This window comes from Xiphophorus maculatus, chromosome 8 (assembly GCF_002775205.1).
Source record: "Xiphophorus maculatus strain JP 163 A chromosome 8, X_maculatus-5.0-male, whole genome shotgun sequence".
Lineage (NCBI taxonomy): Eukaryota > Metazoa > Chordata > Actinopteri > Cyprinodontiformes > Poeciliidae > Xiphophorus > Xiphophorus maculatus.
The window spans coordinates 12,777,132-12,805,106 of NC_036450.1; the positions used below are offsets into that span (position 1 = coordinate 12,777,132).

Genomic DNA, 27,975 nt, shown 5'->3' on the forward strand with positions numbered 1-27,975 from the left:
GTAAACCTCTACAGCAAGCTGGGCGACAGTGCGCGTTCCCGCGGACTCGCTATAGAAAACAAAGCTGAGCGTCTTCCATATCAGCTCGGGCTGCAGACTCAAGGAATATCCGAATTTATTCTGGATACATCGCGCAGAATATGGATCTACAGTGGGTGTAACATCGTTGCAGACCGAGCCATCTCGGCTGAGGTGACGGCAGGACCCTAGCGAGACCGACGAAAATAACATCTGTGTGTTTTTTTTTTCTTCCTCGGGGTGCTTTGTCTTGTTCACCTAACGATAGCAAACCATCATTTTCATCTCAATTGCATGAAATTCAGCTAGTAATTACTAGCTGCCGCCGGGATGTATCATCATGTTGTCACCTAAAAGTAACTACTAAGACGTCGGATTGTGAAGGAAAAGCAGAGACCCCTCGCTCCCCGGTCCCAGCGGGCTGACACCGGGACCTGAATCTGTGTTAGCCACAGCCACGGAACCCACTGTTTTCGGCGATATGGCGGAGCAAGGCTACTCATCCTGGTGAGTTGCGCACAGGCGTTGCGCTACCGATTAGTAGCGGCTGCCTAACATTAGCTGCTGCTACTGCCAACTCTGACAACACTGTGTCAAAAAGCAACCGAACCAAACACCTGCCATTCTGCATAAATACTTGTTTTGCCACTTCAGCTGTTTTAGTAGCCTTTGTGAAAGCGTAGAAACCAAATTCATACATATATAGACACATTTATCTACATCTGGTTAGCTAGTGGTGGCTAATGCTATGCTAACTCTATTCAGCTGCGGTCAAATCGAGTGATGCTATTGAAAGCGAATGAAGAGCTAGCTATGTTGTATAATGTTAGGGTTTGGTAGTTTTATGTGTGGCTTTTTATTTCATTACAGAGCAAATCGCTGCACGAAAATCGCATTTCCGTTCAATAAATGGAGGCTCTCCAGCGACACAGTTTAGGCTAGCCGTGCCAACATACTAGCATATTAGCTGGGTAGCATTTTGTCGTCGAGCCACAGCTCACAATAACAAAGGTTATGCTAAACTAGCATCGCAGTCGTAACAGAAAAATACCAGTTTCTCTATTATGTCACACCCCTGCTTATAATAAATAGTATATAATTCAGCTTTTTAACAAAATACGTCCTCAGTCAGTTGTTTGTTGTAATGACTGCCAATGTTATGGGAAGTGTAGATTTAGTGACTTGAGCAAAAGAGAGCGTTGGTCTCCATGAATGAAAATGACTGCTTTGTAAAGGCGTAGTCGATTGTCGATTTAATTGTTACAAGGGTTAAGTCTTAGTATCATTCCTTCCAGTAAACAAGGGAGAAAGAGACATGTCTTTACCAGACAGGACTTGTTTTGCTATAGCCTCTCACGGAATGTTGGTATACGTTTTCTTGGTGTGACCATCAAATACCGTTAAAAATAGACTAAATTAACAACAATAACTTCCTTACTTTAAAAATACTTGCACACAGACTAGGTGGATTGCATCAGTTGACCCTATGTTTCAGGCCATTCAAAGTAGCAAATAAACCAGGGTTTTAAAAACTTGCCGTTTCTAAATCCACAATGTTCATCCACCCTACTGTATTTATGTATGGGTTAACAGTATTTTAAAAACATGCCAGAGAAAGTGTATCTGGCTAGCATAGAGGAATGCTGTAGAAATCCTACCCACTCCTATCTGTAGCTGGAAACTGCCAGTCAGATGGCTGAAAGGGTGCAACACATTTTCTTCACTCACAAAAAATACGCATTTAACCAACTTTAAAATATTTCTGGCTGCAAAAAACACAGGTATTGTGGTAACAGGAGTATTAACATACTTTGGCAATATTGTTTTATAAATACATTTGACATGTATGTTGAGCATCCTGTTACTGATTAGTTGCCCAGTCAGACAGCCTTAATGATCAACTTGTTAGACTCAGTTCATGGGATTTATTTGCCAATAAATATTGCAAACAGTCCTTTGTGATATCAGTAAAGCACTTACCAAATTTGGGATGATGATATATTTTGAATTATTGTGTAACTCTACAGTTACCTAAGGGAAACGGGATCATATTTTGTACATTAAGCACTTAAAAAAGTCCTAATTTACAGTGGGTTTTGTATCAAAATGGAAATGAATAATAGTCAGTATTTTAGGAGCTGTAGGAATAATTGTTGCATTTTGTTGTGAAAGCAGTTAGACTGTGTTATTTGTATTGAACATGTATATAAATACAGTAAAAAGTTCAAACTTCTAAGTTTGAATGCATGGAATGAACAGAGCCCACACCACTCAGAAAATCCAACTTGCTATTCAGTGTTTGTTCTGCTGATCATCAGTCAAATCTGATTGATTTGTTAATTTGAAGCTAGCTTGATTGAATAACAAATACAACTTCCACTGTTAGCACAGTCCACTGACCTCTCATTTAGTTTGTCTAAAATGCGTATTTCCATCAGTACATTGGTCTTCTCATTCAACAAGTTTGTTGAAACTATTTTATTTTATTTTAATGCTTGATCTTCTAGAATGTGTCCTGTTTAAAAAGGAAAGGAACTAAAAAACGTCAATATGATAACAACAAGTTATCTTTTCATGAATGTCTTAACACCTATGCATATCAGCATCCTTCTCTTTGGTTTTACATTTTCAAACAGAGGTCTCTAATACAATATTAGCTGTCATCTTCTAATTAGCATCACAGTAAATAGGGCCTGAGATGTGACATAGATGCCAAAACACACGTTTTGATGTGTATTTTGTCGTGCTTTAGATCAGGGTCTGCAACTTTGGGATGCCTCCTGACTCCAACAAACCTAATTTAAAACGCAGAATTATCCCCTTCTCATGTCAGCAAATTTTGCAAAGGCCTTGTCATTAATGATTCATTTGATTCAGGTGTGTTAGAGCAAAGATGCATCCAAAAGTTGCAGGGCAGTGACAGTTGAGGATGAATTTCAGACTGCTGGTTTAGCTATTATGAATAATTTATAGTAGGTCAGCAATATTCTGCCATTGTGGTCTTATTTGGAAAGAATTGTTAATTCTAATATACACATTTGCTGCAAGAATACCTATTCACTTCTCTTGTTTTGATTCATTGGCCTGGTAAAAAAACAAACAAAAAAACGTAAGAAAATCTTAAGCAAAAGCAAATATTCTAATCTAATTCAAATACTTGACAATGATTTTTCTAATAGTATTGACCAAAATCTCCATTTGAGCTGCTGGACTTATTTAACATTGTGAGTTAAGCTTTGAACATAAAAAGAAGTATCTTCTACATCACACAAAAATCTACTGCTAACTCGTATGAGTGGGATTGATCTCCATTGCGATACATTCTGCTCTTATCCTCATTGCAGTTGGGCTGTATTCTGAAAATATACATAGTGTCAGATTGATTGTGGCTCCAGGTCAGGATGTGTGTTTTGCTCTACTTTCAGTATTAACTTCTACGTCCCGAGTGCCCCTGGTACTTGTGGGCAGCAGCGTTTCCACCAACAAAACCAATGCAAACACATGTTATACATCGACCAATATTTTCATATTGCATATCCTTGTTATGGGAAGTTGTCTAGGCTAGGTAATTTTTGGATTCTATTTGCTATGATGGTGGATGGACGTGTCACTCATCCGATTTGACCAGTGGGCTCTGGGAAGAGTTAGATTTCTACTTTTAAAGGATTATTCACATCATAAATTGCCTTTTTATATAGGTGGAAATGTTTTATACCCCCATTTTTAATTTTGTGACATTTTGATGTGTTGTCATTCATTAACAAAAGTGTCACTTTTTAGACCTCTAGAGTATTCTCTGGAGTTATACATTTTTATTTTATACTAGAACTATTTGAATAAACCTGGAAGCTTCCGAGATTTATTAAATTCATTTTGTAGATGTCATTTTCGAGAAGGTTTCACAAAAAGATGCACAAGGGTCAGAACTGGCACACAAATTTGCTAAAACATTATCTGGTTTCAGATAAATAAAACAAAAACTGCACTCAATTCAAATAACTATTTTTCACCCCTCATTTTCAAAAAATTAATTCTAAATGTTGTTTTATTGTGCAGTGGCTTATGTGCCGTCAGAGGATCATAAACTAATCCATCTGTTGCTTAAATTATAAAAAGAGATTTCCAACTACAAGTTGGAGTGGGTGTAACTATCAGTCTGACAGTATGCTACTTTTATTTCAGTGTCATAAAATCCTTTGTGCTTTGTTGTTAAACATCCATCAGCAATTTTATAATAATTCTACAATATAGACAGAATAAAACATTAACCAGTCTCAATCCGTTCGTAGAAAAACAACTCAAAACAATTGTGAATGAATCTGTCAAACCTCTAGTTCCATTTAGTTTTAAAAAAAATTAGCACACCTTTCTTGTTACACATTTTAAAAGTAGTAATAAGTTAACTCAAATTAATTTCCAGTATCAGGCCGCTAAGCATTTACTGATATTTCAGCATCACTGATTCAGTTGCTGAACTAAACACCATAAATTTGCTCCAAGCATTTTTATTTTTAAGGCACATGAAAAAATGATTGAGTGTCCAATTACTTGAAGGAGGTAATTTGTCAGATTAATAGCTGAATAGTCTCAGTTAAATACAATAATGCTTCAGATCTCAATCTGATATTGAGGAAAATAACTTGTATGCAAAATAATCCTTTATAAATGTTCATGTTGGTGACGGATCTATTAGTTGGTCAGTAGGTGGTGTTTTGATTATACATAAATCATCAACTGAATACTTTTCCCCCAATTAAACGGTCTGATGCATTTTTTATTTCAACTCCTGCATTTTCTCTCTTCTCACTTCCTAAAAACGGAGCAGCTAATGTCTGCCTGTGCCAGATATTTGGCTAATAATTGTAACCTTGTGCTTCTGATGTCTTAAAAAAATACTTGTACATACTTTATGCTGTGGCATGCTTCTTCTTACAGACTGAAGAAAATGTTAATGTTGCGTACTAAATTCTTTAAATTGAGCAGAATGATGGGATGCCATTACTGGTTTGAAAGAACAGAAAGGGATGAATTGCAAAAATTTTTTTACAACTGTGAGATATTTTTATGTTGGAGTTCATTTAGGCTTCCTGGGAATATAGCTGCTATATATGTGAGAAACAGTCAATTTTATTCCCATGTTAAAGAACTGTACTTAACATTTAAAGCTGTTTCATTCAAAACAAGGTCAGGTACAGTGAATAACTTTCAGCAGCTTTTTATAGCAAAAAATATAAGACTCCCAAGCCTTTTGCATTACAGCTTTTTGCATTAAACCTCATCTAGTTTCTCTTCCTCTCCTTTGTCTTTGCAGCTGTCAAAACTGCATACTCGGAGAGCTTAGACTTCTTACCCATCACATTTTAGGTAACATTTAGAGAGTGGCACTTCCTCATGTTGTAGATGGTAGACACAAGAGCATGTGAAGGAAAAGCAGATATCTGCACACTTTGTATTTTGCACTTGGCCTGAAAACTCTGTCCAAACTGTTTCTCATATTTTTTAATAGAGTAATTTTCCTGAATCAAGCTCACATCGTATCAATGTGCAAAGAGTACTTTCAGTGATAGAGGAGGTTGTAATATTTTTCCTTGATCAGTTTTGATGCATCTGTGTGCACATGACAAAGAGCAATTGCCGTAGAGTTAATTCTGCAACATGCTTCGACGTTAGTATTTATTTACACACTTCAAATTTACTATAAACTATTATAGCTCTGTTTGTGTCTGGTTCTAACAGTTTCTTTGGTTATTTTTTATTTCATAATTTTTAAAGTGCGCTGACATGAACCAACTCACCAGTGAAGATGAAAAATATACTTTTGTCCAGGCAAAACTAGTACGAACATTAGTTTATTATTATTTATCCTTAGCAACTGTACTGTGTTCAGAAAAATGGCACAAAGCAAATTTCAACAAGTGCAACAAAGTTGGGCCTGGCAATTGTCACCTACTCTGCTCCACTTAATTGGACAATTTCAGCTAAGAAATGGTTTAGGACGGCTTTTTTTCTTGACAATGTATTTAGTTTTTCGATAACCATTAATGTTTTAATTTAAAGCTGCCTCTCGTTGTTTGCCAGTTCATAGGGATTGGCTATATGAACTTAAAATCTGATGATATTTTTATTTATATATTTACGGTACTTATTGTGAGAATGATAAAAGTAATGATAAATGGGTATTTACAGCATATTTTATAGTCTTGGATGGCAATTCACCACAAACACAAATACTGGTCTCAAAACACTTTAAAGTAGGCTTCTTCATAACACTAGTTACATAAAGAAGTGTGATTTCTTTTTTTATCACTAAACTGCACAAAGCAACTGGATTTAATCACATATTTGAACAAATAATATCTCTTGCAGTCAACAGTGGAGAAAACTAAATAGCAATCCTTACAATATTGTCAGCTTATGGGGGTTTTAGACATAAGTTGGAATTTATTGCCATAATAAACAACAATTCACCAGCAGTGCAAGAGACAGTGTCCTCCTTCAGTTTCTTTGTGCTACTTTACTAACTTCCTGGTATCCTACCACCCGTTCTAGTAACTGTAACAACTAGAATCAGGTGCCAGGAAATTAATAATAGATGCAAGAGATCCTGAAGAGCAAAGCTCCCCTAGACAGTCCCACTACTGCCGCCATTTTTTATTGTTATTGTGACCTTTTTCTGGAGTAAAAATAACTGGACAAACGCCTTTTTACAAAAGCTTGATTTCTGTTTTTCCAGTCACCAAGATATCTTCCCAAAGGTTTTTTTGGGCTCGTCATAATTTAGACAATTGAGTTCTTTGGATGCTGATTACTCCTGAAAAGGTTTAAAATGGTTTAATGTTTTTTTCTACTTCAACTTGATAGTTATTTAGATTTTTTTTTTTAAACCCTTTTCTAAGTTGGTAGATGCTTCTGACTTTGTGTCACATGTTTTCACCAGTCAGGTTCTTTTTAGGTGATTTCTGGATTTTATAGGATATAACCTAAATCAATAAAGTTAGTTGAAAAATTTTGATTTAAAAATTGCATTTTGTTTTCACTCAAGTAATGTATCTAATCTTAAGATGAGTTATGTTTGAAATATAAATATGGACACTATTTTAGTCTTGTATGAATTGTGTTTAGTACTTCTACTCAGGTCTTTCCTGGCCCTTAGCCATTTGCTTAAAAGGGTTTTGACTGATGATGAAGGTGGTGCTCAATAAAATGAAATAAAAAGTTTATGACTTCAGTTTGTTCTGAAAGTATTGCGAAAAAGAATGTGCTCTATTATCTTGTTCTAATAGCACAAAAGGCTGCTTTAAACTGTTACAAGAACTTTGAAAGGTACTCATTTTTTTTTTGAAGATGACACTAGTTATCTAAAAACGATTAGATAGCTACAGTTTATGCTGTAATAATATATCTTGTATGCAGCAGATCCATGTTTTTTTAAAAACCCAATTTATGTTAGTAGAGTGTTACTTTATCCCTCAACATTTTAGCAACAAATTGGCAGAAAAATTAAGACACGCAGTGGCACCAAAGACAAGCAGATGAAATAAAATAATTTCACAACTAAATCAGAAGTACATATTTAAAGGTAATTAACTCTTAAAGTTAGTCGTGTTTGCTGTTTTGCCAAGCAGGGAAGTGACAATTTTAAATGAATTCTCCCTGACTTATTGGCTTTGCCCTAAATAAGGAATTTAAAAATTGTGTCATATTATTAATCATACATTTTACTCTTAACTAAAAACAACATTGCACCTTTAAAAAATGTTGCTCCAGTATAAAAAATTGTGTTGAGTATGGAGTGTTTTTTGATATTTGAATTTTTAGTATTTTAACAACCCTACTTGTTACTACAACAAGGGTGAAATGGTACTGAATATGTTTTCTATTAATATAGACTATATGTTGGAGCTGAAATAAAAGTTCTAAATATGGTTAAAAAAGGACAGATTTTTAGGTCCTTCTGCAATGAGCAGCTATTTCTGTTTTGTTTTTTTTGTGTGTGTGGGTTCACATGAACAAGGGCAATTTTAAAGAGGAAGCTAGGGTTGCGTCACTAAATATGTCCACTTATCTAGGGTCACCAAGCAAAATTGTTTGATCAGTAGACACTATTGACACTCATCGTTCCAGTACAGGCTACTTCAGAGGTTTGCTTTAGCTAAATTGGCAATAAATTAACATGATTGCAGAAGTTTCCCCAAGAGGACATTTTGAAAGATTCCAGTGTTGCTCAACAGTTTTGGTTTAAAAATGCTTGGAGATGCTGTTTTTGTTTTACTTACAAAGAAGATTATTCAGTTTCAAATCTTACTTACAAAGCTTACTTACAAGATGGAGTTTTGTTTTTTTTTTTCTTCAAAATGTTCCTAATACATTTATAGATTTTGGGGGTGGATGTGTTTCTACTCTACAAGGATTTCATTGCACATATCTTTCATGAGTCTTACAAAAGAGATGCATTCATGTTAGCTCACTAATGTTAATAAGGACATGGTCAATTTTATGGAGGAGCTTTAATTCTTGAGAATGTTTCCGCCCTTCTGCAATAGAGAACACATTGTTTTACCACAAATAATCTAGTTAAATAAACTATAATAAAAAACACAAGTTACACAAGGAGCAACAACAGCCACAGTTGATAATTTTGACATATTTAACTTATTACAAGTTATACATGGATCAGAAAATAAACATATGTCAGTCGTTAAAGGTATGTTTCCACTTCAAGAACCTTTGCTGGGGGTGTTTTTCTATGCCTGTTGTTTCCATTGCAGGGAGCAGAGCCAAAATATGTTACTAAGGTAGAAATCTACCCTAAATAACAACTATGTTTTTTAAGTTTTAAGTAACCAAATAACATTTAAACGTGTTATTTAAATGTACTTGTTATTTAAACTAGTGAAGTGAAAAGCAGACCTCCATTTTTATCCATTTTTGGACAAATAAACACTCATGTCGAGCCGCTTTTAAGAATTTAAACCATGTTCCAAGACTCAAAAAAAACAATTATTATCCACTGATAGTTGTGTATCTTTAACTAGTTTTAAAATTGAATGCTGCTGCATTAGTGGAGGATTACCTGGGATGCTCCAAGTAATGGAACCAAAAATAATTGTATTTTTATTAGTTGTTTCAATTGATAGCCAACTTTTGCCAATATAAGTGACTGACCAATGATAGGCCAGGTCATCTAAAATGTTTCTGCTGTTCCCAATCTTGAACGTTAGTATAGTTTATGTCATGTGATTTAAAAAGCAACAGCTGGCACCCGTCACTCTTAACACACAAAATTTGCAATTGCTATTACATTGGCGGATGAGATGCGTTTAAAAAAACACTACAAAAACAGGGGAAGAAGCAAAAGTTGTTATGCATGATGAGAAGAATGAGGTCTAAATATTATGACACTATGGTTAGTTCAAAGCTGCAAGCTTTATTTTAACACCCTGCCATTTATTTTTAGTTTGATCATACTTTCGCTCAGTGGCTGTCTACTAATATGAAGATAGGTTTGATTAGTAAATGTATGTTCATGCTTTAAAGTTCAAGATTTCAAAACTAAACCGAAATCTGTTGAATAAAATTCAACTTTTGTTTGTAAGGCTGATCATTTTTCATCCAGAATTTTCTAACTGGATCAGAACAGATCCGAGAATGCCACTTAATCATCTTTGTGGCATGTTGACCTGTGCCTCAGTGCTAAAGAGTAATGCATGCAACTGGTTTGATGAAGGACGGTTTTGGAATTGTTATTGAAAACCTAGTCTGTCAGCGAACAAGGCCGTCTTATGGCACTTTAGGCCGTCGGCCAGCTCTCAACAGTCCCGGATTGTATTTTGTTTTTAAATGTTCCATTCATCTATCTCACTCATGTTCTCCAGGCTTCTGTGCACAGAATTCAGACAAACCAGTTCGGTACCAGAATATGAATGAGGCTTGTGGTGGATTAAACTAGCTGTCTAGCAGCCCGCTGTGTTGACGGGGAGTCTGTGACATAATTAATGTCGGCATGCAGGAGAGCAAGGTTACTTTCTTAATCACTGTTTTAATGCTTGGAAGACATCGAATAGTTTTAGGTAAGAAGACACAAATGATTATGCACATTGGCATGAAAGGGTTTTATGTATTGTCAGATATTTACCTAAATCTAGTATAAACTGTATTGGACAAATGGGTTTGTGATGCTACATTGTTCTGGTGGCTTGTGACAAATTTTATTTTCATATAACCGGTTTTTCAAGCTAGAACTGGTCTGGCTCACCGTCTGACAAGAGAAATACTCCTTGATGAACCAAAACATACATTTGGTGAAAGAATTTATTTAAATCAGATTTATTCTTTTAGCTTTTAGTGCCAATGTCAACTTTGAGAGAAAGTTAGTACTTTTTTAATTAAGACCTACTCTTTTTTTAGCTACTACAAATTACATGGGCAGGAATCTGGCCTAATGAAGTCAAGTTTGCGCCTTGTAGCTAAATGCAAACATGTCAAGGTACCATAGTAAATTTGCCCTAGAAAATGGTACGCATTTTGAGGTTGAGTCAAAGGTTTGATGCAACTAGGGCTGGACAATACAGCTGAAAAACGTATCGCAATAGAAGTGTTTCATATTGGTTGATATTGATAATTATGATTAGTTTTTTTTTTGTTTCAAATATCTGAAAAACTGCAAGAAAAGTGACATGATCTTTCCTCTCCACACCATTGTTTATTTTTAAGTAGTCATAAATCATGATGGCAAAACCGGAAACTGCCGCTGCGCAAGTTACTCAGCAGGTTGTTGCTAGGTAACCACAGAGCGAGTGAGTTGGTTGATGCCACCAACTTTGCTTAGCTGGTTGTCAGAGGTAGAGCGGCTAAAGTTTTTCCTATGCCTACAGTCCCTTGAATGCTGTGCGGTTCTGAATCGGAGTTCCTTGGTATTATTAGAAATTATAGTCAGATGCATTATCTATTGAAATTGATCACTTGTCTATCGTGATATATATTTTATTGTCTAGCCTTTGATGCAGCACCAGATAATATATATTGTAGGCTGTATTATGTGCAATATGTAAATTGTGACCTTATGAGGTTGTTTATTTTCCTGAGATGATGTCAGCCTGTATATTTTTTCAATGAAGCAGCATGTTACGGAAGTTATGTTGACACAAGGTAGTGCACAATTGTGAATTATGAGAAAAATGATTAATGGCTTTCAATATTCTTTAGAAATTAAAATCTAGAAAGTCTGGCATTTTGTTGCCCGCTGTTCTTAGCGAAGTAGCTCAAGCTCAGTCAGAGCTTGAGCTACTGGAGTGATTCTAACTCCAGTAACAGCAACAATATGGTTGCTATGATCTAAATTATTTGTCAATATTTTTGTGGTACAAACACCTCTTCGATCTTTTGCAGCCTCCAACAGGTTTTATTTCAGATTTGTCCCGTATCTACCACAGTGTTTTGTTTAGCTTTCCTCATGTTTGCTGGGCCCCCTTCATGGTTATAAAATTGCAAAGGGGGCTTCTTGCTTCCTTGTTGCCACACTTCCACATCTGCAATTAGGTTGTTGTATCAACATATCCTGCCATTTGTGCTGTGGATCTCTGTAGCTCCTCCAGTGATACCATAGCCCTCCTGGCTTCTTCTCTGAATAAGCCAGGACATCTGTCCACTCAGTTTGTGTGGACAAATGTCTCATGGCAGGTTTGCTGCTGTATTATACTTCCATTTTCAGATGTCTTGAACAGACCTCCTGTTCAATACATCCAAAGCGTGAAGTTTTTTAAGAGTTTTGATAGTTTTATAACTTATTCCTACCTTAAACTTATCCACAGCTTTATCCCTGACCTGTTGCATGTTTGCCTTGGTCTCCATGAGTAGAGGGAACAGATGGTCTGTTTCCCAAGTCTGAGCCACCTAACGCTATTTGGTTGTCCTGCGTTTTCTTTTTCTGTATCGTAAACGAAAATTGTTAAAATCACTTCCCCTTTCTAATAATGTATTTTTTCCTGATCTATCATAACATTTCAACAAAAGTTTGTAGTTGTCCAAAGGGGCATGAATACTTTAAGCTCGGGCTTTTTCAAGATTGGTAATCGACGATCGGCCAAAAAACTGCAATCGGTGCAACCTTAATATGTACAATGTCTTAATTTTGTCAGATACATTTGCAAATCACTGAAATACTGTAATTGTCCATTTTAAAACCATTTATTACTAAACCAATTGCATAAACGAGTGGGCTAACCGCATCATCAAAGGATTTGCAGGCAGACATTTTTAAGTTAATAAATGAATCGTTTAAACCTGATGGAACAAATTCTAATGAACTTCGTGAAATAAATTTTTACAAACTCATCCAGATCTCTTTCTAAGTAGCCTCAGCTTGCCATGATGAAAGTATTTGTCCACTTGTTTCCCAACTGTTGAGTCATTTGCTCCGAGTTGCACTAATGTACAAAATACACATTAAAGCTTGTTAAAAGAAATTTGCAGCCTTTAAAAGCCAAGATGAGTGTCCTCAGATTGTTTTATTGTGTCACATTATATTTCTAAACCTGTTGGATCACATTCTTTTAAGAAAATGCAGACAGGTTTGCGTTTCTATTTTTATCCCGTTGTTTTTCACTTGTATCCTGTTGACTCAATTCTGTATGTTGGATGCAATGATTACTGGAAACCGAAATGTGTTCAGTTTTTGAAATAAACATTTTGAGGAGATTCAAAACTATGCTTTGGTATAAAAACAAATATCTAGCATTTATTTTTGAGTAATAACCCAACCTACTTCCGTAATAAGTCTGTGGTTGCTGACCTGGTTCCATTAAAATGAATAACACAACTGCTGTCTGAAATACTATGCAGCTAGGTTAGTTTACACTTACAGTACTGCATACTGCTAATTCCTGGAAGGACAATCGCCCGCTTACTGTTTTCTGAGAATTTGTTGTTGTTGTTTTTTCCTGGAATTGCCTGAAGGAAAACTGTAATGAAATGAAAATGCAGATTTAATCAAGGAAAACTAATGAATGAAATATGTTTAGAGATACATTTGTTAAACAACTCAACTCGGCATAAATAATAACCAGGGGTAACGAAAACCAGGCTTTGAAATCACAACTAGGAAGGTTCATTGTTTGGGCGTGCTAGTTGCATTTCAGCTATGAGAACATTTATTGACAGATTTCAGTGCAGCTCAAATGACCCACAAATGAAGTCTGAGCAATAACAAAAGTCAGCAACAAGCTACGCTTGCTGTCTCTGCAGCATGCATGTTGGCACCTATAATTCCCCTATGTGCTCTAACTACACCCATGGTTTTTGGAATAATCTCCTTTATGTAAAAATATTATTTTAGGTTTGTCACGTTTAAGTTGTCTGTTATGTTTCACCACAATACGAGTTCATCTGTTAAACTTTATTTCCGGTTCTTAAATGAATTATTCTTTACTGAGGGGTTTCAGTTGAAGGGTTTAGCAGATAAATTGATTATTTATTTGCTCTTTCCTACAAATTTGTATTCATAGGAATATATCGTTTAAAAACACTGCAGTTTGAGTAAATTTTATTTATAGACTACAAAAGACCATTTGAGCCTCACGTCCACTGATGGAGGAAGTAGTTTTGAGTCGAAAAAGTGAGAGGACTACAATATGTCTGTACAAATCTAATAAGGTGCTGTTTGTTGACCCATTTGTTTTTAACATTTATCTGTATTTATAAGGGTAAAAAACAAGCTGTGAGATTGTTAAATATTATCACTTATTAAAACACAGTAATGTCTGTGCTATAATATTGAATTATTGATAATTAAATGCAATATTTTGCATAAATTGCGTGTATAAAAACTATTCTCAAAAGGTCTTCCAAGCTTTTTTCTTTCCTCTTTTTTACCTTTTTTATACCTACTTGTTTTGCTTAGAATTATAACCCTGTTTTTACGTCTCTCTCTTGTTTTTAGGGCATACTCCCTAGTTGACTCCAGTCAGGTGTCCACCTTTCTGATCTCCATCCTTCTTATCGTTTATGGCAGCTTCAGGTGAGTAAATGATCACTTTAACCACCAGTTGAGCATGAATCTATTCTCAATTTGAAAAACTTATTTAGACCCATGTTGTCGTTTACCTACAACTTTCGGAGGCAGTTTTCTGTTATCTTGTTATCAAGGAGACCGCTGTAGACTGGGTATAAAAAAAAAAAGAGAAGCGTGTACATGTCTGAAAATAAATGTTAATGCATATGCTCCTGATGTACTGAACTAAAACTGTTCTTGAGAGGAAGCATGTTACACACTTCCTGTGGCCCACACTTAACTAGTCATAACAAGATAACCAAATGATACTAATACACCCGGCATTGCCTCTGATATCTGAGGTCTCAAAAAGCTACAACTAAAAGAAAGAGGCAAGATTAATAAAAAAAAGAAGTGTTAAAAATGCTTAAACTTTGGTCATTTACACAATTCTGGCTGAAATTAGGCTGCTATGACTAGAGTGACTATCTGTCGAACGCTGCTGTTGAGGCGGCTGACAAGATTCCTAAAAGAATATTTTCTGTTGCATCTTCCTTGGACTTTATCTTTGAGGAAACATTTAGAATAGGGTTGCACAGTTGTAGAAAAATGTATCATTGTAACAATATCTAATATATTAATAATGAGTTACCATTAACCCCCATTTTCCTCTTTACCGTCTTCCTTTTTCATCACCACGATTTCCCCACCATTCTCCCCTAACCTCCTGATCTTGGTTACTAATATTTATATTGTTTGTGGTGCTAAAGAACAGTAAAATATTATCTTGGTGGACAAATATATTATTGAAAGCAGAGTTTCATTCCATTGCAGAAGTTTGTTGCAGTTGTGATATTGCACACATTGATATATTCTAGCTTAGAATAGGTTCTGCAAACTTCACAATCTAAATTTTTTGCTTCAATCCCAGCGAAATAAAACACACTTAGAAATACGGATGCTGCATGACATTTTGAAACAATGACATATTTTCAATACAATTTTGATATTTGTGGAAAATGTATTTTTTTTAAAAAGCACAGTCTTCAAACTGATAAAAAAGACATCTAAAAAATATTACTTGTCTTTATAACTTCAGTTATATAACTGAAGTTATATAACTTCAGTATTATTATGCTTAAGTTTGAAAAAGAAAAATACAAATACAAAATCGTTAAGAGCCGTCGTGGGAGGTCCAAAGAGTCGCTCGCAGCTCTGGAGCCGCAGGTTGCAGATCTCTGGACAGGAATCTGGACGCTCATCTGATTTTATTATCGCCATGTCTGCTCACTGATCTGCAGACTTTATCTGGTCCTCTGTGTCTGTTGCCTCTGGCTGTTTTTAGCACATTCATTTGAGCTAATGAAGATAATATTTTAGGAAACATATTTTAAGCCAGATTACTCATAAATAAAACATACTTAAAATGCTACTAAAATATTTGTAAACTTTCATTCATACTTTTAAAGGGTTTAAGAGAAATTGATACATTTTCGCCTTTGGAGATTCACTTGTGACTGAAAATAACCCCAATAATATAAGCTTGAAGTTCAAATAAATAGAACAAGAACTCTATTTTACTTCATTTTTTGTGGAATGTTATCTATTTTTGTGCTTTATTCTTTCTTCATTAAATTGTGTTTGTGACTTGCAATAACCTGTAAACGTGTTTGGTTAAACATATTAAACATTTTTAAAAATGCTTGGAGTAAAAGTAATTAAGAGTACTCAGTTTAATTAATTGCTGACTAAATTGGGGCAGAAAAAACAGTTTCTAGTGTGATAAAGCAAGTGTAATAATATAGGAGTCACCATTTCAGACTAAATTTGCTAGTGTTATAACTGCAAAACTTTGATTGGGATTGTTAAACTACAGAAGATTGCATCGATTTGATATCTTTTTATTTGAATTTTTGGTGTTGTATACACATAATACACTTCATGCTGCCTGAATGAAGTCCTACTCTGATGGCAAGTCTTCAAAGGGAGATGGCTTTTTCATTTTTAGAAAAAATGGAAAAAATCACACGGTTCTCTGCTGCTTTTGCAGGTCATTAAACATGGATTGTGAGAACCAGGAGAAGGATAAAGACGGTAACCCCACAGCAACAGGGTCTTTTAATAACAGCAACACAAACAACAGTAAGTGTCAAAAAGCCAAGGCCTTTACAAGTCCTGCAGTTGTGCGATTGTCTGCTTTGATGTTCGGAAGCTCATGTGTTTCTGATCTGTTGTTTTCCAGGCATTCAGACTATAGACTCGACGCAGGCCCTGTTTCTGCCAATAGGAGCGTCTGTGTCTCTGCTAGTCATGTTCTTCTTTTTCGATTCGGTTCAAGTGGTCTTCACTATCTGCACTGCAGGTAACTATGTGACTCTGGAGGGCAACTTAAAAGCACCACACATGTAGAATCATTATAAGGCTTTCCCATCGCTATTCAGTAGTTACACCCGGGAGAATGTCATGAAACTGAAGACCATTAGCTGCCCCATTTAACACACAGAAATGACTGCTACAAGCTGTCAAGGTGTATTAGGCTGAAGCTCTAACTGCTGTGCTTTTCTTCCTCTCCTCAGTTCTTGCTACAATTGCATTTGCATTCCTGTTGTTACCTATGTGCCAGTATCTGACTAGACCCTGCTCCCCGCAGAACAAGTAAGGAAATCTTGTGGCTTTTTGTGTCTTGAAATCTCCTCCTTGCTGTTTTGCGCCGCTCACAAACTTTCAGAGCGCTCCGTGAATCTGCGTATTACCATATCTTTGTCAAGGCAGATTTGTAGCATCGGCATTTAAATCTTTTCTCCAATTGTAAAACTGGAAGAGGGTCTAAAACCTATTGTAACTGAGGGTACAAAAGAAATTTTGATTTTGTAATTAAATCGATCCTTTCTTTATACTTTGACTGCCTCTTATAGATTTCTTCAATTTTCTGTTGCACTTAAATGCTTCGGATCATCAAACATTTTTTATATTAGATAAAAAAGAACCTGAGACAAACAAAAGGCAGTGTGTAATATACACATAAAGCAAACTGAACAAAAAGCTACATATTAACATCTGAAACATCATAGGCATTAATTACATTTGTCAAAGATGCAGTTGGTGACTTTTGTAAAAATGCACAGCGTGTACAAGCTTTTCTAATAGAGGAGAAACAACCTAACGTTACTGGAAAATCGTTTATCCGCTGTCATCTGCAGCCATGTTTACCAGCATGGAGGGCGTGAGCAGCACATACACAAGGCAGCCTGAAGGCAGAATGTCAGCCCATCAATTTTGATCTTTTGTTTATGCAGCAGCCAGTTTTTAAAAAACAAAAGGTTTTGGAGTGGCCTAGTCAAAGTCTGTACTTTGATCCAATTAAGCTGCTGTGGAATAACATCGAACAGGTTATTCATGCTTAAAATCTCTCCAGTGTGGTTGGGTAAAACTATTCTGCAAAGAATGAACCAAAATTGTTTCTTTATGCCAAATGTGTCATAACCAGTTAAGAGATTTGAAGGACAATTTCTTTTCACCCGCTGCTTTTAAAGGATTTGTTCAGTTTGAATAGAGGTCTTCCTCCTGATTCATGAAATCATCATATTGAATCTACACAAGTTAAAATTAGTTTGAGCTCAAACATCAAAGTGTGATTTTTAAAAAAGGACAAAATAAATCTAAGGGAACAAATACTTTTTAATTTGTTGCGATTTAAAAATTAATTTTGTGTTCGGTTCATTTTTCTCACAGTTTAATCTACAAATATTCTAACAAAAAGGAAATTAAATATTATGTGGCATGCGAAATATTTTCTTCTCCTCTCCCTCAGTTTCCACTTCTACATTTCTTAATCCTAAGAACACCTGCTCTAAGGATTTTCTTCTTTCTACTTTGCAGGATTTCATTTGGTTGCTGTGGACGCTTCACCCTGGCTGAACTCTTGTCATTCTCGCTCTCCGTGATGTTGGTCCTCATCTGGGTGTTGACCGGACACTGGCTCCTCATGGACGGTGCGTCACTCAGAGCTTTTCTCATGTGGGAACATCAACATGTTAGAAATATTTAGGCTTGTAGCTTCAACATGAGAACCAGCACATAAGACCAATGCACATTAATAATGTGCGTTATACGTTAATAAAATCGTATCCTGTAGCAATTAAAGAATTTGAGTCTCAGCATAGACTGACCTTAGAATATTCAAAATATATTTTGAATATATTTTGATGTAACATATCAAAATATATTGCATATTTTGATATATTATGTAATATAATATTACATATTATATTACATGTTAGATGTAACTTTATTCTTATTAAATAGTTTAATAGAATCTAATTTTCTATCATCACATGAAGAAGAACCTTGGCCTGGCTCTCACTAAGGAGGTTTATTTATTCCTTTTAGAATAAATATGATAACTAAAATGACTAGCAACATTTAGCGTTGTTAGTCAGCTAAATGCTCTTCAGGCAACTCATTGTCTTCCTGGAATGTAGAAAAAGCTTCATGTAGTTCTGTATTTAAAAACAGAATTTAATACAGATTGCTAGGCATTTTGTTTTCAATTATATGAATGCAATCTTGGAAAAGTTAAGAGTTATATATTGGCAAAGGTTAAACATAAACACATAAAGTTTATATAGGCATTGAATTCAAAATATAATTTTCTGCTAAATATGTGTTGTTTCAAGAAACATAAAATATAATTATGATAAATAAAATATAGTGAATCTGCTTTGACCTCAATATGTCTGCTCGTTTTTACTAAAATGTGGAAATATGTTTTTAAATGCCATTTTCTTTTCCCTCGCTGCAGCTTTAGCCATGGGCTTGTGCGTCGCCATGATCGCTTTTGTTCGGCTTCCCAGTCTGAAGGTCTCCTGCCTGCTGCTGTCAGGACTGCTCATTTATGATGTGTTCTGGGTAAGAAGTCATCCCACCATGAGCTCTACCTGCATCACTAAAAGGAAGCACAGCCATAAAAGATGTCGACTCCAGGGGGTTTTCAGAAAATGAGAGCGATTCGGGTTTATGAAAGCCTTTGCTTGTCTTTGTGGCGGCACTTGCTACTGCTCAGAAGGGGATGTAATCTGTGAATGCAGTCATCCTCGGTTTAAAGAATGGCTAGTCAGTACTCAAGGAACAATTGCTAACTATGGAAGTTATAAGCACAGCTGGAGGTAAGCCTCAACTTTAATAATGCAGAGAAAAAGCATCAATGACACAGTAGTGGTCTAACTACTAAGGAAAACTGTTAACGATACATTTAAAAATCATTTGCTGATTTGTTTCTGTTTTTTCCTGATTCAATCTGGTCAAATTAGCTTTTATTTTTCTTCCAAGATGCTGATCTGATTCACTTCAGGTTGCTAATACGTAATCAGGTACTACAGTAACGTTACCAAAATTAGTGTCATGTAAATGGTTGAAATTGAAGTGGCAGCACATCACATATCAGCCATGTTTCATACTTTACATTGGTGTGATGATTGTCTGTCAATTCACTCACTCCTCAGTAATGACAACATTCAGGGTTAAGAAGGAATTTCTGCCTGACCTCCTTGGAATGCTGCTCCACCACAAACAACAAAAACTACTGCACAGTGAACCTCCACCCATTTGCTCTTCATTATTTATAGATTCACCTGTTCACTGAGATTTACCAGAGACAAATTCACCTATTTCCTGATTTATTTTTCGTTTTGTTTTTGAATCTTTAAAAAAAAAAAATGCATCTTGGGAAGCTGAAATACTTAGACGCAGTGCTACTTGACATGATATTGCCTGGTGTTTGAAAAGCAGCCAATCCAAGAGCACCATTGGTTTTTCTTGGCACTGATTGGCTGTTGAGCAGAGACGAGGAAGATGACTCTAAATTGTTGCTGGTTACATTGTTTCATCACTAACTACATTATGTTCAAAACAAAATTGTGTGCTACAATTTTGTGCTGTGCTGTGGTGGCGCAGCGGGTTAGCACGCCCCACGTTTGGAGGCCTTAGACCCGCGGACGTCGCGGGTTTGACTCCCGGTCGCGACGACCTTTGCCGCATGTCCTTCTTCAAAAAAAATGGCGCCGGCTCAGCTGGCTGCCTGCAGACACAGCTCCTGTCGTGTGCTGTAACTGCGAAATAATTTCCCTGCTGGGATGAATATAGTAAAAATTATTATTATTACAAGTTATGCAGAGGATCATGCATTGTATTTTATTGATAAGAAAATGCTACAGATTTGAATCATTTTTGTTTTTTTTAACACAGAGTGGGATTGCATAATATCTTTAAAAAAACTTCCATATTTTCAGCTTTTGCTTACTTTTTTTTTTTTTTGGTTGACTTAATTGATCTGAACTATTTATTCTAGAATAATTAATATAATGATACATGTGCCATACTCAAACTGACTTTATTTTTCATTTAAAGCTGTTCAATTAAAGCATCAAAGACCTTGTGTGTCTAAATCACGAGAACTGTTATTACTCAGTTCCCCGCCCCACAGAAGGGATTAAAATATAATCTCAGTCTTTAGGAGTAAATGTGTGTCTAGAAACTCATTTCTCTCAAGGAGTAATTGTTGTTTTGCACTAATTTCCCCATAGATCTGAGCCAGTCGAGTTTTTCCAACACAACATCTTTTACATTTACCGTTTACCCAACTGCTCTAAGCTAACTAGCTTCTCAAAGCTTCCACAGAAAAAAAAATATTTTTTTGCTCGTCATGCAATGAAAAGGCTGAATGAAAGTCATTTTTGATGGTTTTTCTCTCTCCTTCTCTCTTCCTGAAGGTGTTCTTCTCAGCGTACATCTTCAACAGTAATGTGATGGTCAAAGTTGCCACTCAGCCTGCTGAAAATCCCATAGATGTTCTCTCCAGGAAGCTACACCTAGGGCCCGGAATGGGCCGCGACGTTCCCAGACTTTCCTTACCTGGCAAACTGGTCTTCCCAAGGTAACACTCACATCTGAGTGGTGCTGGAAAGTTTGGGATTTTTTACCAGAATTTTATATATTTCAGACAAAAACATCACCAGGTTTTCACAGAAGTCTTAAAAGTAGATGAAGGCAAACCAAATCAACAAATGAAATAAGAGATTATTTAAATGATACAAGAGCTAATTGGGACTTTGCCTCCATCTACATTTTGGAGTTTAATGCAACTCTGCTGATGTTTGTAGCTATTTGACATATATCAACAATTCTGAAGGGTTGACAAACTTTCCAGCACCACTGTAATCACAGGGGTAGTAAGGGAGGGATTTGTTGAATTTCACTCATGGTATGTCATAAAGTTGAACCTTTGCTGGTGATTTGTAGCTAAATACTCTCAGAACAAATGCCTTCATGCAGTTCTTCCCAGAGCAACTTCTGCTAGAAATGCACTTCCTGGTACAGAGGAACCATCTAAGGGTATTTATAGACTGGAGAGATTTTCAAGGCAGTATTGTCTGGAAATGATCAGGTCACGTTTGCGTGCAGGAACTTCAGCACCTTGTCTAAGTGTCGGTAGTGAGGTAGCTGCTCTCGTGACAGAGTTCTCCAGCGCTCAAGCCGTCCCTCATCAAAGCCTTACAATGCAGAATGCTCCGAGTCCTCTCCCAAGACGGAGATGCCGATTACATGTGGCAGTGGTCAACATCTTAACATGCAGAGCTGAAAACAACTGTTTGAGCCACCCAGCACTTCTTCAGATTTTTACTTCATTTGTTTCAGTTTCAAATCAACTTTTCAGACCATCTTTGGTTTTCACTAAAGAAAAGAGCGAAATGTAAATTAATGTATGGATACCAATCACAACATCATAGTTTGTTTCTGCTTTTCACTTAAAAATTAAGGAAACAATAATATTCTATTCAATTGAGAAATACTTTATCATCCAGGACTGCCAGGAGATGCTAACAGCTCCATATCTGGGCAGTAGAGGCAACATTTCACAGTAAGATGTCCTGGATGAGATCATTGGTTGTTAGCAAGCACTGCTAATCCACCTCATTTGTTTTTGCTGCTCCTCTTTAAATCTACTCTTAGTCTACTTTAGTCTACTCTGTGTGGTTAGAAAGCCGGGCAGAGAGACTTTGGAGTCAGGGAAATGATCCTTTCCCTTTATGATCGATGAAAGAGACGATTTGAACTTCATTCTCCTCTCTCTGCTCTTTGGTCCTGCTCTGTCTCAAGGCATAAAATAGATTTGTGGTTAATTTTGTCCTTGATAAACTAGAGCTAAGAAAATATCTACACTAGACAAATGGGTATTATAAAACTGTTTTAAAAAATCTAGACTAAAATACCTTTTATTCAAAATTCCTTTAGTTTTGAAAATGTCAAAAGTTTGAGAAAGTCTGACAACTTTGAAAGATCTTATTTAAGACTGTTGCACACTATTGATAAAATATTGTAGTGTTAGATTTTTGTTATTCTAACATAGTAAATGTAATAATGTAGTGCATAACATGCCAACAGGTTTATGTAGTTTGTAATGATTTGTGATAACAGTGCCTGGAAAAAAGCTATTTTAGTTATTAAGCAATTATTTCTGGAACGCTATAAGATTTTAATTTGTACATCTTCAGGTACTGCAAATATTTGACCTTTTGAAATTCTTAAGATGTTTATAGCCTAAATTATCAGCTGATGAAATCATGTCTCCTGGCTTAAACCTTTCTTAAAGCAAGTCTGTATAGAAACATCTCGGTTTCAGAAAGAGAAGATGAAGCAGTGACGTGTAGATTAGTGTAATCTCCACTGTGAAGTCGCAGTTATTCTCCGATTTGTCCGTTCTAGAGTTTCACCTTCATTGCCGCTCTTTGCCTCCATGCAGCTCCACAGGAAGCCACTTCTCCATGTTGGGAATCGGAGACATCGTGATGCCGGGGCTGCTTCTGTGCTTCGTCCTGCGCTACGATAACTACAAGAAGCAAGCAACAGGGGAGGTCCCGGGGCCCGGTAACATGTCCGGACGAATGCAGCGCGTCTCGTATTTCCACTGCACTCTCATCGGATACTTTGTGGGTAAGCAGCCAATCAATGCACAGATGGATGGAAGAGGTCAAGTTTTTATAAGATCTTTTTATAAGTTCGGCATTCTCCTCGCAGGACTGGTTTGCTCTATTTTGTTTATTTCCTTTCGGGATTTTGAGCATGTTTTCTCCTCAGGCCTGCTGACTGCCACTGTGGCCTCGAGGATCCATCGTGCTGCTCAGCCCGCTCTGCTCTACTTGGTTCCCTTCACCCTGCTGCCTCTGCTCACTATGGCTTACCTGAAGGTACTTTTACAGCCCCATTTGTTCCCTACAGAAAGGTGTCAGCTACATTCATCTAGATTTTGTTCAAAAAAAAAATCTTCTTGCATAATGTCAAAACTAAATATTCATAAAACATGTAGTTTTAAATGGCTTACTTATAGTACCTTGCAAATATTTTGGTACCTCATAAATCACGTTACAGCGATAAATTTAAATACATTTTATTGTTGTTTTTATGTGACAAACCGAAACACAATATCTACATAATAAATAATTGTAGTAAAAGAAAAACGATACAAGGGTTTTCAAGTCAATCATTTTCACAAATAAAAATAATAGTGATAGTAAGAGCAATAATCACTGAAGCAATCAGAAGACCCAAGATAACTCTGGAGGAACTAAAGAGATCTACAGGTGAAACGATTAATTGAATTAATTGTGATAAATCTATCATTGAAATAATCATCAACTTTTTTAGTAATCAATCGTTAGCTGGACTACATAGACTCTAAAAGAGGCCATTTGCTTTAGTAACAACACAATCAAAGCGGCAATTACGGCAAAACTGTATAAAACATGTATACATTTTTCATTGAAGTTTAATAACTTTAAAAAAAAAGTCCTATTAGACATCTTTTGCTGTCTAATTATAATCTGTTAATTGAAAAATCAATCAAGATTTTAGTAGACAGTATTTTTTAGTTGCAGATGTGTCTTTTGCTACAAATGATGAAGAGTACTTTAAAAGAAGGCTATGTTACATTTTAGGTAATAATATATGAATTTGTTTCTTATTTGAATTATTTGCATTGTTTAATGAGTATCTAATGTTGTGAAAAAAGGTGCAAGTTGTCTCATAAAAAACCTGCAGAATGTAAAAAAATTTTTATCCAACTAATCAATCAGTCATCAGAATAATCAGGCTCTTTTTCAGTAGCTACATGGAAGGTTCTCATAGGTGATTGAGATAAATAAAATCAAACTACGAGGAAAATACATCAGAAGCTGCAAAACAACTTCAGGTGGGCTCATCTAACATCAGGAAAACAACCTTAAACAGCAGAGTGCTGGTTTAGCTCCTCAGAGTCCATTTGATGACCTACACCTCTGCCCCAACACACCTGGTTCAGACGATTGCTTTACCTCAGAAGGAGGCCAAGCTGTGTTTGTTCTCTCCTAAAGCTGAAGTTTGGTCTCGAATTTTGTGCAACTTAACACAAGTTCTGCAGAAGTCGCCCATTCATGCAGCTGGGAAACACCTGGAACTTGCCAGACACTAGGAATGAGAACCAGTAGTTACACTTTCAAACATCAATTACCCTCAGACCAAGATTTAAGAATTATTTTTCACATTTGCTCTCCATCCCACCTGACTGAGCTTGAACTCTTTTGCAAAAACAAATGAGCAACTAATTCAGTTTCTACATGCAAAGCCCAAAGAACGATGCTCCAACAGTCTGGCGACTATAATTGCAGTGAAAACCGCATAAGGGGCTGACTATAAAAACACACCGCATTTTTCAGATTTTATGTGTATTCATAAAAAGGAAACGTTTATCCTTTTCATTTTCATTCCGTTTTCATTTCACTACTTTGTGTTGGTCTGTCACATAAAATCCCTAGAACTTACACCGATTCTGAAAAGTCATAATAGTTTTTAACTCCAGACTGTTGTGTGTGTTTGTGTGCGTGTGTGTGTGTGTGTGTGTGTGTGTGTGTGTGTGTGTGTGTGTGTGTGTGTGTGTGTGTGTGTGTGTGTGTGTGTGTGTGTGTGTGTGTGTGTGTCTTTCCAGGGGGATTTGCGGCGAATGTGGTCCGAGCCTTTCCACGCCAAGGCCAGCAGCTCTCGCTTCCTGGAGGTATGATGCAACCCGGGGAACGAACAACCAGCGCGGGGACGACTGCTGATCTTTTCTTCTTAATCAGAGGAAAGGAAAGAGGGCACACTCACCATGAGGCCATGTTGTCATCACTTCATGCTTTCCACCGATCTGTGAAGAGAAAAAAAAATCCCTCAGAAAGGACACCAGAGTGTGGATCACAACGCCCAGACACGACTCATCTTTGCTCCGTACATCCTTCCCTGTTTCATCTCCGCTTCCTCTTAGCCGTTTCTTTCCTGTCCATTACGGCACATCCTGCGTCTGCTGTTTTTGTGCTGCCCTCGTCTTTGTCTCCTTTCCTTTATTCCCCTCCTTCGCCCAACCCTCCACTCAGCCGCCCTCTACATGGCCATTCTCAAATTTTCCACCTCCTCTCTCTTCTGTCTTTTTTTTTAATTTTTATTCTGGATTCCTTTCTCTGTGATGAACTAAATGGACCAGGCCTCTCCCCCCTCCCACCTCCTTTTTTCGTGGACTTACAGTTGTGAGACATGGCTGGGGTTTATATGTATTTTTTTAGCATTGTTGTGATCATTATAATTAATGTTAATATTATCAAAGAACTTTAACAAGCGGAGAAGAGTTGGGGAGTGTTGCACAGGAGCAGCAACACAGCCCAGAGTCAACCCTCTTCTTCAGTCTCCCTGTTTCATCACCCCTTCCCCCCAATGGCTCCCCCTGGTGCTCCTGCCCTCTTGCTACACTCCCTGTGCGCCCGGCCCCCCCTTTCCTCACCTTTACCCTTCCGTCTTCTGTTCATCTGCTGTCCTTACCCAACAGATAACTATGTATTTTATTTAGAAAAGTTTTATTCTTTGCATATACAGAAATGATGCATTAAAATTGTTGAGCTGCCTCCCCTCTCCACCAGTGTCGGGAGTCGGATGGGGTTGCTTTTATTTGTATATATGTGTACACATGTATTTGCGGTATCATGAGTTTGTATTTGTGTTTGAGAGCATGTTGAAGAGGGCGGTAAACTGATGTCGAGCAGCAAGCCTGACTTCACTCAGATTGGCGACGCGTGGATCCAACTTTGTGCAATAGAGAAACCCCGGAGAACTTCTGAGCATCTCTCACTGGACGACAGTTTCCCGCTCTGATCTTAAAGTGCGTGTGTGTGTGCGTGAGTGCAGAAACACATGAGCAAGCGGTTCTTTTACTCTGTTTTAATTTGAAATCATGTTTAAAATGACGACAATAGTCAGGTTTGCATTGAGCTGTGTGTTTTGAATCAAAGGGTGTCAAGCACATGAAACATGTAAACGGTTTATCTTGTAAAAACAGGGAAAAAAACATATGAGAAAAAAATGTAGAAACTCCAGAGGTCATTTTTCTTTTCAGTTTTCTGCAGACAGCAGAAATGTAAACAGTGTTTTTGTTTTGTTTATTTTTTTCTTCCAAATAAATGAATGTTAAATAAGTTTTCCAGTCTTCTATACCGCCTCACGCATCTCTCTGGGTGTTAGGACTGTCGGCACTGCAGCTTTAACTTCTCTATAATTGCTGGGGTTTTGCAGGTGCAGATCGGAAAACTCATCTGAATTTTGTAAATGTCAGTGTTTAACCTCAGCCGATGAAGACCCGACTATTGTCAGAGTTTAAACTAAGCTTTTTTTCATGAAGATAAACGGGTTTGGAAGATATGCATTGAGCAGATGGATGTTTTGGTCCAAATAATGCTATCTGGGGAATTGTTGAAGGGTGTGTTTGTGTTCGTTTGATTTAATCATAAAGTTTGTCTGGACCTGTGGAAGACAGTTATGAATCAGCCATGCCCCTCAGAGATCAAACATAATTAACCCCGGATATTTTCCTGCTTTTATTTGGTATCTTATTGTTTATAAACCACCTTCAGTCTTGCTTTTGATTAAATATCTTTGCACTGGAAACCGAATAAAAGGCAGAAGTCTGCTGTGCTGGCTGCAATCTTTGCAGTCTCTGGTAAAGATGTTTTACAAAGTTTAAGGTAAATCTTTCTATTGCTGTAATATTTAACATTTACTGCAGATAAACCTCTAATTTGGCTAATTTAATATCGAGGGGTAGATGATACCCAATCACCTCTTGCACAATTATTGGCATTGTCTCTGCTAATACTATTTTATGCAAACAGTATTCCGGTTTTCTCTCACCGTTAAGAAGCATAGTTTCTCTCCATCACCCAGATCTTGGAAATATTGGCGATAATAAAAGAAAAGGGTACATTCAATTTATGAACCATAACTTTGTTGATTTGATCATGTTTCTCAGCCAGAGACCCATCTGATTCTTTATGAGGAGTTATGATGTGCGCTCTAACAAGGATCCCCAGGATTTTTGCTACAGATGTGGACCCACAGCGTCACAGATCCACTAACATGCCTATAAGTGAGCATGAAGTGATCTTCCAACTATCACTTATTTCACCCCAAACCCATCTCATCAAACCATAAGTCAACAATTATTTTTGTGATGTTCTGGAATCACTCCCAAACGGCTAGCTTGTGTAATAACTTGTTGCTATGGAGACCCCAAGAAGGGACCCTCAGCTACATTTCTCTCGCATAAAGCTTTTGAGGTTTTATTTTACTTACCTGAAAGAAATAAGCCTCTGTGCCGCATCATATTTATTCTAAAGGGAAACAAAGTTCCTAGAGACGCTGATTACAGTTAAAAAATTAATGGGGTTTTTTTCTTTCTAATTTGTTAAATTGATCCAGTTACATTTTTAATGACTTAATGTGACATCAGAAAACAAATCTCAACACTGGATTACATCCCTACTGAACTGGTGCACTCAAAATGTATACTTTTTTTAAAGGTTTACCTAGAGGTTTTCCATAAATCTTTACCAGTGTTCCCAATAAATGTGGTTGGGCCTGAA

At 36.7% G+C, this 27,975-nt stretch overlaps 1 protein-coding gene across 1 annotated transcript; it reads left to right on the forward strand.

The window, feature by feature from the left end:
- The first annotated feature begins 2 nt into the window (after nt 1-2).
- On the forward strand, nt 3-27,975 carry sppl3 (signal peptide peptidase like 3). The gene is made up of 11 exons (XM_005810024.3): nt 3-525; nt 13,955-14,032; nt 16,056-16,147; nt 16,248-16,367; nt 16,582-16,660; nt 17,885-17,997; nt 18,807-18,913; nt 20,773-20,936; nt 22,803-22,993; nt 23,138-23,247; nt 25,020-27,975. The coding sequence occupies exons 1-11, from the start codon at nt 500-502 to the stop codon at nt 25,089-25,091; spliced, it is 1,152 nt and encodes a 383-aa protein (XP_005810081.1). The 5' UTR covers nt 3-499; the 3' UTR covers nt 25,092-27,975.